General features: G+C 34.4%; 1 protein-coding gene across 1 annotated transcript in view; it reads right to left on the bottom strand.

Annotated features, from left to right (window-relative positions):
* The window catches only part of DYNC2H1 (dynein cytoplasmic 2 heavy chain 1), a 384,236-nt gene that overhangs the window by 298,791 nt on the left and 69,283 nt on the right, over positions 1 to 16,162 (bottom strand). The window contains exons 37-41 of the mRNA XM_060105577.1: positions 8,142 to 8,341; positions 7,040 to 7,304; positions 5,523 to 5,730; positions 3,006 to 3,135; positions 37 to 192 (exon numbers count right to left, since the gene is read on the bottom strand). Of these exons, the coding sequence (XP_059961560.1) occupies positions 37 to 192; positions 3,006 to 3,135; positions 5,523 to 5,730; positions 7,040 to 7,304; positions 8,142 to 8,341 (959 nt within the window). The remainder of the gene's footprint in view (positions 1 to 36; positions 193 to 3,005; positions 3,136 to 5,522; positions 5,731 to 7,039; positions 7,305 to 8,141; positions 8,342 to 16,162) is intronic.

Here is a 16,162-nt window from a genome sequence, read left to right as displayed (position 1 = left end):
AATGTTGACTAAACATAGGCTTTAAATGTGTATTACCTCTTTGGTGAATTCCAGACGTGACTTCATGTTCAGATTTCCACCCAGCCCCCTTATGAGATTAATAATAAATTGATCATGATCTCTGCATCCATGTAGATGTGATAAACCATTCATCACAGTCCCAACCGAACTTGTTTCTACCACATAGTCATTCTGTTGATTAAAATCCATGTTACAGGCAAAAGGTAAATATTAACCAGTAAATTAGAACCATACACAGATTGATGTTTACTTATCTTGTCAAGGATAATCTTTAAATTAATCCCCCTTCTCAAGTTATAGAAAGTTTAGATTTCAATTTATATATATAAACTTTGAAAATAAAAAGTAATCATAAAAACACAATTGTGTATTTCTAGCTGAAAGTGCTGAATTCCTCAAAGAGATACACAGTTTGTTTACTTCCTAAACCTGAAGAATATATAAAAAAAAAAAGGTAAGTCAATGAGCATTGGTCTAAAAGTAATAGTCCCTCATTTCCACTTGCTGATAGAAAAGAAGCTAGAGGCAAAGGCTAGATTAATGGCTCTGGACAAGAAAGAAAAGTAAAAGCAGGCTTAAAATCAATTTGGAACTTCTTCTCTATGCAGAATTTTAAAATGAAACTTTTGGACTCCGGTGGTGTAGATGATTTTGATCTGTGGACCTCTGGGGCCCTGTGTAACTGCCAGGGAGTTAGAAGGGGAAAGCATTCTCATTCTTTCTCTAAGTATTTGCTGAGAATCAATTATGCATTAGGATCTGTATGTGGTGCTAGGTATTTTTTTAGAAAGGTGAATTAAACAGAGCACTTGTCTTAATGGAAGTCAAGTCTAGTAGAGGAGATGGTTAACACGTTGTGGCAGAAGCCATAGAGCAGAGGAAGAGTGTATTCTGAGAAAGGATAACTCAGATTGAGGGCTCAAGGTCTCTTTGAAAAAGGTTACATTTAAGCTAACATTAAAAGAATGAGATCTGTCTGACATGCAGAGAACACAGCATATGCAATAGTAAGCCACCGGCGCAGTTAAGGAATTAAAAGACGCTTATGCCTGAGTAAGCAAAGGAAGAGCAGTTCAAGTCAGAAAGGTAGGCAAGGGCCAGGGTATGTGCAACTGTATAGGCCATGGTAAGGAGTGCAAATTTTATTTTCAGTGCCTTTAAACGTTAAGAGAATAAAAGGACCCAATTTACATTTTTTTAAAAAGCACTCTGCCTGCATAATAAATATTTTTCAAAGAATGGAGAAATAGGTGGAAAAATGGGAAAAAGGGAGGAGATGAGTAGAAATCCAATGGCTTAGGCCATACTAAGAGTTCTAGGCTTTAAAGGCAAGATAAAGGAAACCTACATATTTTCTTCTAGATTGCCTGATTTGCTAAATACAAGAAAGTAAAGCTCTAGTTATAAATAAAATCAGCACTTGACTAGAGCATTCATTATAGTATATCTCTCAGAATCTGAACATGGTGAATAAAGCACAGAATAAAGAAAGAAGGAACACTCAACACATTAAAAAAATGTCAAAAAATAACAGGGAACTGACCTCAGAACAGAATTAGTTTATTTTCTAACTGAATCTTTGGTATCCACTCTATGGTTTAATAATCTTATCCTGTTATCATTTCTATAGTCACAAACCCCTTTTCTTCAATACATTCTATTTAGTATTCTGTTTCTCATTCTAACTTTAACAGCATGCAAGTAGATGACCTCAAGGTATTTGCATTGGAGAGCCTTGTTAGGCTTTGTATGTTTTATATTAACGAAATAACAACACACCTACTGAAAAGGTGCTACAAACATAGGCATCAAGTATTTAATTAAGTTCATGTACTCTGATTCACTACTCTGTTATTAACAAACTTTGGTTCTGGGGATACAACAAGGACTATAACAGGCTTAGTCCTTGCCCTCAAGGTGCTTATAGTTGAATGAAAGCAATTATAATATAGTTGAAGGACACAGTACACTGCTGCAGAAGCACAAAGAGGTAGACAGCTCAGTCATACTGAGGGCTGGTGGGAGTGGTTCTTCCCTGAAGTCTCCGGGAAAACCTATCTCATTTGTGTCATTTCCTCCCAAATCCCTATTCCTCCATCATTCATCCTTACAAAAAATGTTTAGAAAACTAAAGTGAGATTGCCATTTCTCTACGTGATTTGTTCAACCCCAAGTACTGACCTCTAAATCAAGTTCAGATTAATAATCAGATACTTAAAAAAAAACCCTCATTGCTATTTATTTCCTCCATTTTTATATGTTCATGTTTTTTATAAAAGCAATGACATAAAAGAAAAACCAAGAAAATTTGAAAAAATCATGTAGATACATGAAAATTGTCTTCTTTGCACACTAAACTTCTATTCATGCTTCAAATTCAAAATTAAATGTGATCTCCTTTTTAAAAATTTTCCTAGAAGGCAATACTCTCTTCATCCTGTTATATTGTGATTATCTTTTTACATGTCATTTTCCCCCATGAGACAAACCCTTCGCAGGGATAGTGATTGTCCTGTTAATGTTCGCCTCGCAAAGTCTTGTCTAGGGCGTCTATTAGATATTCAATAAATTTTTGTTGAATAAACAAATGTTTTAATAATGTTATAAATAACTCACCATTCTTTCTCTACTTTAGTATTAACTTGTCATTATTTTTAGCATGACATATATGCAGATATTTATTGACACAGTAAAATGTGACAGCAAGATGGGTTTGCTAGTAAAACTTAGAAAGGCATTCCAATGTTCAAGATTTTTAGGCAAGCAGTGCCAGGTATCGTGGATGGACGAATTAAAGTGTTTTAAGACTAACACAATAAAAAGTTATACCATGAAATACAGTGGGACAGCAATGAAGACATCTACCCCTCACTCCACCTTCATATTCTGTCAGAGCTCTTATACTAAAAGGCAGTTAAATGTAAGCAACACTCAATCATTATATTTCTTGCCTAAATAATTATGAAATATTATAATTATCTTACCTGCTTTAGAACCCATTGTAAAGCCTTTTCAAAATAATCCCCAATCCAGTTTTCAAGATTATTTCTATATTTAGGAGGCTGGTTCCTCAACCAAGATTTTATCAGAGAATTAAGATTCATCTCTTCATCACTGAAACACATTAACAAACATGTAAGAAACTATTTAGAAAGAAATTGTGAATTTACTTTCAAAATAAATTTCTGCTCCAATAAACATTCTACACATGTACTCTATCTGCTACTATATAAGAATTCACTTTATTTACTTCCGTATATGTATGTGTGTATATATTACTTCTACATATATACACATATTGTGTGTATACATTACTTCTACATATATACACAATACAGGTATATATAATATCATATATATGTCATTTTCTATAAAATAAAGCAAATAAATTTCATCTATATCATCATAAGTATAGATTAAAGAAGATTTACACATCTACAAGCTAGCCAAGAACTGGTCTAAACCCTTCCTACCCAAAGTGTGGTCTACAGAATCCCAAGTCCCATCCCAGACTTAATGAAGCAAAATCTTCACTTTAACAATATCCCTGGGTGATTCAAATGCACATTAAACTTGAAGTTGCACTGCATCTTAATGCAGATATTTAAAAGTACTTTTTCTTTTTCTCTGTCCCCAAAAAAGCCAAACACCTAAATTCCCATGCCACTACTGAAACTAGAAGATCATCCTAAAGTAAAATATAATTTTTAGCAAAGCATTTAATTATATGAGTAACATCAAATGATTGAAATTAAACATAATATAGACATCTTATTCAAAATTATATGTTGCATATTTATAAAAATTATAGTAAAAACAACTCATAATTAATAATTTTAGAAGTTACAAGGGTTCACAATTTTATCATTTTTCCCATCTTCTACCAGTGTTTCATAGCAACATGAGTAAATACTGAGTTCCTGAATTTCTCCTCCCATATTTCTAACCAGTTTAATAAGCAAAAGAAAAAAATGAAAAGATCAAAGGTAAATATTTAAACTACATTTGATAAGCTCAAAACAGACAAAGATGCTAAACTCCTTCAGAATAAAGACTTTGTTGTCACAGTATCTCCTCAGTGCCCACGGCAACTACATGTCTTGGTTTGTCTAAGACAATCTTGATTTATATCAGTTATCCCAGCATAATTAATAGCATTCTCTTTCATTATTAAAAGGTCCTCATTTGGCCTATTGCATCGCAAGTGCAAATATCTGCTGAAGCAATGAATAAAACCTAAAACTAAGGTACAAGTTAATCAAAAAGCAACGAAAAATAATTAATATGTTTTTGTATTTTACATGAAATCATATATATTCATTATGCCTCTCACAAACAATATCTGGTTCACCAACAATGTTCAAATCCTCTACAGCAACATGCGGCTATACAGGCATATTGCTCTACAATATGGCATTCTACTTACCCCTTATTTCATTTATATTCTAGCTTATATTATAATTGCTGTTATATTTATATTATCTCCTTTGTGAACGTACGCTCCATAAAGACAAGCTCTTCATAAATATAAGCCCTTCATAACTGTTAGCTTTACTCCTTTCTTGCTGTCTCTCCTAAAATGCCTAACTTAACATCATATAGGTAATGGGCATTCAATAAATATTTTAAAATTTAGTGATAAACTTCCCTTTTATCCTATTTTTTCTCACAAGATTATAAGAATACATTGAATAAATAAGATAAATTGTGTGAGATACTGCTATAAAAGCTATAAACCCAATGTTGTATTATTTTTTAAATAATTAATACCTCAAAATATTAATTGGGAGTTTATGGCTAGTTTAATATAAATGTTTCCTACAATATTATCAAAGAAGTAAGCAATTAAATAATTTTGGAAACAATCTGAATGAACTTGATAACCCTATCATGTGTCATATAACATCAAAAATGGTTTCAAATGATTCTAAAAGAGTAGAGAACTTTATATACACCGATAAAAATCAAACTCTAAAACATAAATTCAAAAGGCTAAAGAAAACTTTCTAATTACTCATTTTGGGAAGAAACTGGCTCAAATATCCATGTTCTAGTATGTGACTACTGTATATGAAATCTAAAATCAGTTCGTTATTTATTTTTGCTCTTCAAGCCTCTTCCAAATACACTGAAGAAAGAAAATATTAAGTAAAGAGGTTTCCAACCTGTAAAACTTCTCTGAACTCAATCATAATATTTAAATAAAAGTTATAGAAAAAAGAAGAAAACAAATTAAATACTTGCTGTTTCATTTAAGTAAACAAAAAATAATTATTTAGTAATCGTGATACAACTACACTGCTTAAATAATTCAACTGCAATAAACAGGAACTCTCTGAATGAATTAAAACCTAACAAACAAACAAACAAACAAAAAGAAGTTAATAAGAATGAGGAAAACAAATATTCACACATTACCCATACATCACTTATTTCACTTAGCTGTGAAACCAAAATAATAATTAAGAATATTCTAATATAATGTATGCAAATGCTCTCACCTAAGAAAGATCATTCCCATTCTAGATATTGTGGCTGGTGAGGCACAACTTAAATCATGAGTTTCAAATACAAAGTTAACATTTGGGCCAAACTGAATCCTTTCTCCACTGGGCATAGTGAGTAGTCGATTATCATCCAGAACAGAATTCAGAGATTCTATCCATTCAGGGTCAATATCACCATCACAGATTATCCATGAGCTGACATCTATTTTCAAACAAAAAAAGTAGAGATAAAAATAAATGCAATGATAATAATTAAAAATAAAGAATAAAATAATTATCACTTATTCTTTAGAAGTAATTTCCATATTATTTTATACTTCTGAAGCCGAATATAAAGAACAAAAAGTTGAACAAGTTGAAATTTTTCATGTGAATTTACACAATACAAATGTGTGGAGAACCCATGGGCAATCCTGGCTCAGCTGGTCAGAGACCAGTTATATACTCTGTAATAAGGCTCTATTTATCTATGAACATACAGAACTGGAATCTCAGTAAAAGAAAACATGGTTTGCAAGACCTAGGTATTTCTATTCCCACAAGCTTGTGAGATATTCCTTAGAATTTTATCTTCTACCATGTCATTAGAATGTATGAATGCTTCCTATGTAATAGCACTTTTAGAAAATATGAGAAACCTACTCTTTAGTGTCCTACATGAGAAATAAAAAATACACCACCACCAAATTTCTCTGATATATAAAAAGGTGACTTCAGAGGGGAGAAGCAGTGAACAAGTTGTGTACACAAGTCTTTCCAAAACAAACTGTTTTTAATATATATTTCCTAAGACGAAAGTGGTTTCAAGTTGTTCTTGGACCTTTGAAACAATTCAAAGAAGAAAATATCACCCATAAAAGTGTGAGAACCAAGTACAGGTATACCTGGTTTTTATTTAGTGTGATAATATCAACTACATTGAAAATGAAGACACTATACACTGAAAATTCCTTCCAATGTCTTAAGACATTCTAAACCTTTCATTCACTGGCTTAGAAAAACAACTATTAATTAAATTATGATCTAACAAAAAGTAGGGAGTCTGACCAAGAATTCTGTTAAACACCAAGCCAAAAAATTTAGACCAGAAAGTCTACTATTTTATGACTCAAATTTTCAAAATTATTGAAAGCACTGTATTCAAATTGATAAGTTCAGACACACATACCAATTTTAATCCCAAATAAAAAACTTGTTATCTTGCTTATTTATGAGGTATTATAATATCAGTTCAGCAATCAAAGATATTATGTTTATTCAGTAAATTAATCTAGCTGTAAACTACGTTTCACCCAGATTACTCTGAGTTTCTATTATAATAAAAGTTGTTATGGAGTAACAGGTAAAAATGATAGCATGTCTTCACCCCTCCAAAGTAAAATATCAAAGTAGATCACTATACGGCAGTTTATGGTCATGTATAAGACTTGAAAAGGATAGCATTATAGACAACCTCTATCATCCCCTAAAAATTATTAAATAAATCAATGAATCACACAATAGAGACCAACCTTGAGGTTCTCGAACTACTTGGCGAGCACTATTTGTCAAAACACCATCAGACCATTCCCTTGTATCCATGTCAATATGGCCTAATAATTGATGTCTAGGCATAGCTTTGGGATTCATGGTATATTGTTTTACCACTTTGCCAATTTTACAAAGTGCTGCCCTTAACATTCTCCAAAGAGTTGATTTTCCAGCACCACTTGGACCAACAATAACAACTCCCATCCTCTGGCGTAACTGTTCATACAATTCTAAAGCCTTCTTGATCTAGTAGAAAAGAAACATGTTCATATATGATTTATAGTGTACAATCATACACAGTTCTACTCTCATTCGATAATAGTTGTTCTATTTCAAACATAAATTAAGCCTTTTATTTCTTCAGTGGAAGATAAAGCCTTAAATAAAAGAATTACTAAATAAATCTGAATATATTTACAACATGATCTTTAAATTCATATTTCTTTAAAAAAAAGAAGCATGCTTTCCAAGTTGACAATACAATATGTTCACTATTGTCTTCACTCACTCACTCATTCAAATAAAATATACTCAATATTTTATTCACTTTGCTAATTCATTCATTCATTTATACCCTGTCTCTCTGCAAAAAAAAAACCTGAGGAAAATGTATTCATTTTGAACATGTATTTGTGCTACATAAAAAGACCTACTAAAGTGAAGTTCTCCTAAGAAATTGTCAAAGTTAAACTAAATCATACATAATCAACTATCAAAGACACATATGATGGATCTATTATGTGCCAGGCTCCGTAACAGGCACTAGGAATAAAATGGTAAAACAGACATGGATCCCACCTTTCATGGAGAATACTATCTGGTGCAGGAGAATCAAATATTAATATTAATCAAATATTAATCAAGTGTGCAACTAAACATTAAATATGTATATACAACAAAGGTAAGGAAAGCACATAGCAAGGGGACCTAATTTGGACTTGAAAATTAGGGAAGGCTTCCATAAGTGAGTAAGATTTAAGTTGAAAGATGAAAGATAAGTTGAAAGATAAAAGATAAAGATACTTAATAAAGAATTAACTAGGAGAAAGGATCAATATATTATGAAGTATTCTTGACAGTTACCTGATTGGATATGATTTCATAATTGGCCTCCTCAAAGACTTGCTTTAATGCAGCATTCAGTTCATCATATTCTACTTCTTTAAAGTTAATTCCAGGAAACACATCTTTAATCAGTGCATCAAACCGAGTGCAATCAGCAAATGTAAACTTTGACATTGTATTAAGCCTCAGTGCTTGTACCACAATATGACTTTCATTAACTAGAGAAAAAGTTTCATTTTAAAATTATTAGTTATGAATCTAATGACTATAAAAAGTTTTTACATGCCTTGATATGCATTATTAGTAATTAAATGATACACTAGAATTTAGTAACATTTAAAGACATATGCTATCATGTGAATTGGCAAGCTTACTTATCTATCTTTTAACTGCTGAAAAACAAGTATTACTGAGTTTTGGACTATTTTTCATAGAATTTGAATCCCAGGGTACCCAGACTTTAATTAATAATAAAAATCATTAACACATTTCTTTGCATAGTACTTTACCATTCTGATGTAATCCTTATAACAACTGTATAGAGTAAGGAAGTATTTCTATTATTATTCCAATTTTACACATGAGACCATTAAGTCTCTAAGGGTTTAAATGACTTATCTGAGAGAGTACAGCATGAAGTATTATAGGTGGGATTTAATTCCAGATTTAGGTATCTTTCCAAATACACCAGTATATTTGCCTCGCAGAGATTTTTGTCCTAAAACTAAAAACTAACAAACTGAGCAAAAATCTTTGACCAGACTGAAAACTGAAAACTGAAAACTGTTGTTGAAAACTGGTTCATAAATCTATTCTTAAACCAAATGTAAATACTAATATTGCCAGATTCTTATTTTTTCAAGGATATTAGCTATTAATTGATCAGACACCTATATAAAGGCAAGAAACTATTTTTAGTATGGTATTTCTCTATAATTGTTTAATATTTCTATCTTTAAATATATATAAAGAGGCCTGGCTGCACTAGAGTTTATTTAAAGCACTGAACTCATAAGTAATCCATCTTTATTTACTACAGGTATGGTTTATGTATTTCATGAAAATCACCAGAGAGACAATTGAAAAATGGTAATCTAAGTACTTCAACAAATACCTATCTGCCCTGGTGTATGCCAACCTAATAAAAAAGCTGTGGTTTCCTTTTTATGATGTATATTTTGATCATTTAAAGTCCAAATAGGTAATTTCATGTAGTCTTTTTCTTATGTTATCTTATTTTCATGGTGATTTAACTTAAATTTTAATAGCAACCTAGAGGCTGAATATTCAGCCTTTCATGAAGGCAAACATCAATTGGTGGGGGTAATAACTTACTTTATATAAATGGGGAAAAAAGTGGTAAAGTATAAAAAAATATGCATGAGTCCATACTGATCTGAATAAATGATTTAATAAACACATCATGGAAAAGAAGAGACAAATCTTTACAGAAAGCTTTCAAATAATATATGCAGATACTCCACCCCTCTAAGAGGTGGAGCTTAATCCTTGCCTCCCCACTTTCAAGGTGAGCTAGATTTAGTAACTGGCTTCCAAAGAAGAGAGTAGGGAAAGGGTAAAATAACAACTTTACAATAGAGAAACCTGGCAAACATTAACATAAGTAATGAAGGTGAACATCACCAGTGATATCAAATAGTTATTATGTACCCACTAAAATGAATTAAAAAGGGCACTCCACCTCTGCAGTATTTTTTTACAAATGTTCATAACTCAATCAAATCATGAGTTAAATATCAGAAAAAAAAACCCAGACTGAGGAAGAGTCCACATGATATCTGACTAGGACCCTGTCAAGGTCATGAATACAAAAACAGACTGAGAAACTGTCACAGAGCAGAGGAGACTTAAGGAGACATGACAACTTAATGCAACATGGCAACCTAGATTCAATCTTGGAACAGAAAGAGAACATTAATGATAAAGAAAGTGAAATCCAAATAAAGTATGGAGCTTAGTTAATAGTAATGTACCAGCCTCAGTTTCCCAGTTTTGACAAATGTACCACAGCAAATAAGAGGGAAATGACGGAAATGCTAACTTTGCAACTTTACTGTAATAAATCTAAAATTATCCTTTTCTCAAAGGTATTTTAGGGACTTCCCTGGTGGTCCAGTGGGTAAGACTACACACTCCCCAACACAGGAGGCCTGAGATCATTCCCTGGTCAGGGAACTAGATACCACATGCATGCCGCAACTAAGAGTTCACATGCCACAACTAAGAAGCCCGCATGGAACAACGAAGAAGCCAACATGCCACAACAAAAGAGCCCACATGCCGCAACAAAAATACCCCACATGCCACAATGAAGATACTGCATGCTGCAACTAAGACCCAGAGCAGCTTAAATAAATTAATTAATCTAAAAAAGGTACTTTTTTGTAATCTTAAAATATTTCTTTAAAAGGGTAATTTTGGAGCCTGAACCAACATGGGGGAATAGAAGGACGTGCTCTCACTCCCTCTAGCGAGAACACGAGAATCACAACTAACTGCTGAACAGTCATCAACAGGAAGTCACTGGAACTCACCAAAAAAGATACCCCATAAGCAAAGACAAAGGAGAAGCCACAATGAGACGGGAGGAGGGGCACAATCACAGTAAAATCAAATCCCATAACTGCTGGGTGTGTGCCTCACAGACTGGAGAACACTTATACCACAGAAGTCCACCCACTGGAGTGAAGGTTCTGAGCCCCACGTCAGGCTTCTGACCAGGGGGTCCGGCAATGGGAGGAGGAATTCCTAGAGAATCAGACACTGAAGGCTAGCGAGATTTGACGGCATGACTCTGATAGGACTGGGGGAAACAGAGACTCCACTCTTGGAGGGCATACACAAATTAGTGTGCACATCAGGACCAAGCGGAAGTAGCAGTGACCCCAGGAGAGACTGAACCAGACCTATCTGCTAGTGTTGGTGCGTATCCTGCAGAGGCGGTAGGTGGCTGTGGCTCACCATGAGGACAACGACACTGGCAGCAGAAGTTCTCGGAAGTACTCCTTGGCGACAGCCCGCCCAGAGCCCACTATTAGCCCCACCAAAGAGCCTGCAGGCACCAGTGTTGTGTTGCCTCAGGCCAAAAACCAACAGGGAGGGAACCTAGCCCCACCCATCAGGAGTCAAGAGACATAAAGTTTTATTGAGCTCTGCCCACCAGAGCAACAGCCACCTCTACCCACCACCACTCCCTCCCATCAGGAAACTTGCACAAGCCTCTTAGATAGCCTCATCCACCAGAGAGCAGAGAGCAGAAGCAAGAAGAACTACAGTCCTGCAGCCTGTGGAACAAAAACCACATTCACAGAAAGATAGACAAGATGAAAAGGCAGAGGGCTATGTACCAGACGAAGGAACAAGATAAAACCCAAGAAAAACAACTAAATGAAGTGGAGATAGGCAACCTTCCAGAAAAAGAATTCAGAATAATGTTAGTGAAGATGATCCAGGATCTCGGAAAAAGAATGGAGGCAAAGATTGAGAAGATGCAAGAAATGTTTAACAAAGACCTAAAAGAATTAAAGAACAAATAAACAGATTGAAAAATGCAATAACCGAAATTAAAACTACACTAGAAGGAATCAATAGCAGAATAACTGAGGCAAAAGAACGGATTGTCTGGAAGACAGAATAGTGGAATTCACTGCCACAGAACAGAATAAAGAAAAAAGAATGAAAAGAAATGAAGACAGCCTAAGAGACCTCTGGCACAACATTAAACACAACAACATTCGCATTATAGGGGTCCCAGAAGGAGAAGAGAGAGAGAAAGGAGCCGAGAAAATATTTGAAGAGATTATAGTCAAAAGCTTCCCTAACATGGGAAAGGAAATAGCCACCCAAGTCCAGGAAGCACAGAGAGTCCCATACAGAATAAACCCAAGGAGAAACACGCCAAGGCACATAGTAATCAAATTGGCAAAAATTAAAGACAAAAATTATTGAAAGTAGCAAGGGAAAAATGACAAATAACATACAAGGGAACTCCCATAAGGTTAACAGCAGAAACTCTACAAGCCAGAAGAGACTGGCATGATATACTGAAAGTGATGAAGGGGAAGAACCTACAACCAAGATTACTCTACCGGCATAATCTCAGTCAGATTCGATGGAAAAATCAAAAGCTTTACAGACAAGAAAAAGCTAAGAGAATTCAGCACCACCAGACCAACTCTACAAAAAATGCTAAACGAAATTATCTAAGTGGGAAAGACAAGAGAAGAAAAGGACCTATAAAAACAAACCCAAAACAATTAAGAAAATAGTCATAGGAACATACATACTGATAATTACATGATATTAATAAAAACGTGAGCAGATTAAATGCTCCAACCAAAAGACACAGGCTTGCTGAACTGATACAGAAACAAGACGCATATATATGTTGTCTACAAGAGACACACTTCAGACCTAGGGACACATACAGACTGAAAGTGAGGGGATGGAAAAAGATACTCCATGCAAATGGTAATCAAAACAAAGCTGGAGTAGCAATACTCATATCAGATAAAATAGACTATAAAATAAAGAATGTTACAAGAGACAAGGAAGGACACTACATAATGATCAAGGGATCAATCTAAGAAGAAGATATAACAATTATAAATATAAATGCACCCAACAAAGGAGCACCTCAATACATAAGGCAATTGCTAACAGCTATAAAAGAGGAAATCGACAGTAACTCAATAATAGTGGGGGACTTTAACACCTCACTTACACCAATGGACAGATAATCCAAAGTGAAAATAAATAAGGAAACAGAAGCTTTAAATGACACAATAGACCAGAGAGATTTAATTGATATTTATAGGACATTCCATCCTATAACAGCAGATTATACTTTCTTCTCAAGTGTGCATGGAACATTCTGCAGGATACATCACATCTTGGGTCACAAATCAAGCCTCAGTAAATTTAAGAAAACTGAAATCATATCAAGCATCTTTTCTGACCACAACGCTATAAGATTAGAAATGAATTACAGGGAAAAGAACATAAAAAACACAAACACATGGAGGGTAAACAATATGTCACTAAATAATCAAGAGATCACTGAAGAAATCAAAGAGGAAATCAAAACATACCTAGAGACAAATGACAATGAAAACACGACCATCCAAAACCTATGGGATGCAGCAAAAGCAGTTCTAAGAGGGAACTGTATAGCTATAAAAGCCTACCTCAAGAAACAAGAAAAATCTCAAATAAACAATCTAACATTACACCTAAAGGAACTACAGAAAGAAGAACAAACAAAACCCAAAGTTAGCAGAAGGATAGAAATCATAAAGATCAGAGCAGAAATAAATGAAATAGAAACAAAGAAAACAATAGCAAAGATCAATAAAACTAAAAGCTGGTTCTTTGAGAAGATAAACAAAATGGATAAACCATTAGCCAGACTCATCAAGAAAAAGAGGGAGAGGACTCACATCAATAAAATTAAAAGTGAAAAAGGAGAAGTTACAACGCACCACAGAAATACAAAGCATCCTAAGAGACTACTACAAGCAACTCTATGCCAATAAAATGGACAACCAGGAAGAAATGGACAAATTCTTAGAAAGGTATAATCTTCCAAGACTAAACCAGGAAGAAATAGAAACTATGAATAGACCAATCACAACTAATGAAATTGAAACTGTGATTAAAAATCTTCCAAAAAACAAAAGTGCAGGACCAGATGGCTTCACAGGTCAATTCTATCAAACATTTAGAGAAGAGCTAACACCCATCCATCTCAAACTCTTCCAAAAAATTGCAGAGGAAGGAACACTCCCAAACTCATTCTTTGAGGCCGCCATCACCGTGATACCAAAACCAGACAAAGATACTAAAAAAAAATTAATTTACAGACCAATATCACTGATGAATATACATGCAAAAAACCTCAACAAAATACTAGCAAACAGAATCCAACAACACATTAAAAGGATCATACAGGGCTTCCCTGGTGGCGCAGTGGTTGAGAGTCCACCTGCCGATGCAGGGGACACGGGTTCGTGCCCCGGTCCAGGAAGATCCCACATGCCGCGGAGCGGCTGTGCTTGTGAGCCATGGCCGCTGAGCCTGCACGTCCGGAGCCTGTGCTCCGCAACGGAAGAGGCCACAACAGTGAGAGGCCCGCGTACAGAAAAAAAAATAAAATAAAATAAAAATAAATAAAAATAAAAGGATCATACACCCTGATCAAGTGGGATTTATCCCAGGGATGCAAGGAGTCTTCATTATAAGCAAATCAATCATTGTGATATACCATATTAACAAACTGAAGAAGAAAAACCATATGATCATCTCAATAGATGCAGAAAAAGCTTCTGACAAAATTCAACATCAATTTATGATAAAAACTGTCCAGAAAGTGTGCATAGAGGGAATCTACCTCATCATAATAAAGGCCATATATGACAAACGCACAGCAAACATCATTCTCAAGGGTGAAAAACTGAAAGTATTTCCACTAAGATCAGGAACAAGACAAAGATGTCCACCCTCACCACTATTATTCAACATAGTTATGGAAGTCCTAGCCATGACAATCAGAGAAGAAAAAGAAATAAAAGAAAACAAATTGGAAAAGAAGAAGGAAAACTGTCACTGTTTGCAGATGACATGATACTATACATAGAGACTCCTAAAAATGCCACCAGAAAACTACTAGAGCTAATCAATGAATTTGGTAAAGTTGCAGGATACAAAATTAATGCACAGAGATCTCTTGCATTCCTTTATAGTAATGATGAAAAATGTGAAAGAGAAATTAAGGAAACACTCCCATTTACCATTGCAACAAAAAGAATAAAATACCTAAGAATAAACCTACCTAAGAAGACAAAAGACCTGTATGCACAGAAATCTCTTACATTCCTTTATACTAATGATGAAAAATCTGAAAGAGAAATTAAGGAAACACTCCTATTTACAATTGCAACAAAAAGAATAAAGTACCTAGGAATAAACCTACCTAGGGAGACAAAATATCTGTATGCAGGAAACTATAAGACACTGATGAAAGAAATTAAAGATGATACCAACAGATGGAGAGATATACCATGTTCTTCGATTGGAAGAATCAATATTGTGAAAATGACTATCCTACCCAAAGCAATCTACAGACTCAATGCAATCCCTATCAAATTACCAATGGCATTTTTTACAGAACTAGAACAAAAAATCTTAAAATTTGTATGGAGACACAAAAGACCCCGAATAGCCAAAGCAGTCTTGAGGGAAAAAAGTGGAGCTGGAGGAATCAGACTCCCTGACTTCAGACTATACTACAAAGCCACAGTAATCAAGACAATATGGTACTGGCACAGAAACAGAAACATAGATCAATGGAACATAGAAAGTCCAGAGATAAACCCATGCACCTATGGTCAGTTAATCTATGACAAAGGAGGCAAGGATATTCGATGGAGAAAAGACAGTCTCTTCAATAAGTGGTGCTGGGAAAACTGGACAGGGACATGTAAAAGTATGAGATTAGATCATTCCCTAACACCATACACAAAAATAAGCTCAAAATGGATTAAAGACTTAAATGTAAGGCCAGAAACTATCAAACTCTTAGAGGAAAACATAGGCAGAACACTCTATGACATAAATCACAGCAAGATCCTTTTGGACCCACCTCCTAGAGAAATGGAAATAAAAACAAAGATAAACAAATGGGACCTAATGAAACTTCAAAGCTTTTGCACAGCAAAGGAAACCATAAACAAGACCAAAAGACAACCCTCAGAATGGGAGAAAATATTTGCAAATGAAGCAACTGACAAAGGATTAACCTCCAAAATTTATAAGCAGCTCATGCAGCTCAATAGCAAAAAAACAAACAACCCAATCCAAAAATGGGCAGAAGACTTAAATAGGCATTTCTCCAAAGAAGATATACAGACTGCCAACAAACACATGAAAGAATGCTCAACATCATTAATCATTAGAGAAATGCAAATCAAAACTACAATGAGATATCATCTCACACCAGTCAGAATGGCCATCATCAAGAA

Source organism: Mesoplodon densirostris, chromosome 7 (assembly GCF_025265405.1).
Source record: "Mesoplodon densirostris isolate mMesDen1 chromosome 7, mMesDen1 primary haplotype, whole genome shotgun sequence".
Classification (NCBI taxonomy): Eukaryota; Metazoa; Chordata; class Mammalia; order Artiodactyla; family Ziphiidae; genus Mesoplodon; species Mesoplodon densirostris.
The sequence above is the reverse complement of the archived record's forward strand: the minus strand, read 5'-3'. Positions and strand labels throughout refer to the sequence as shown.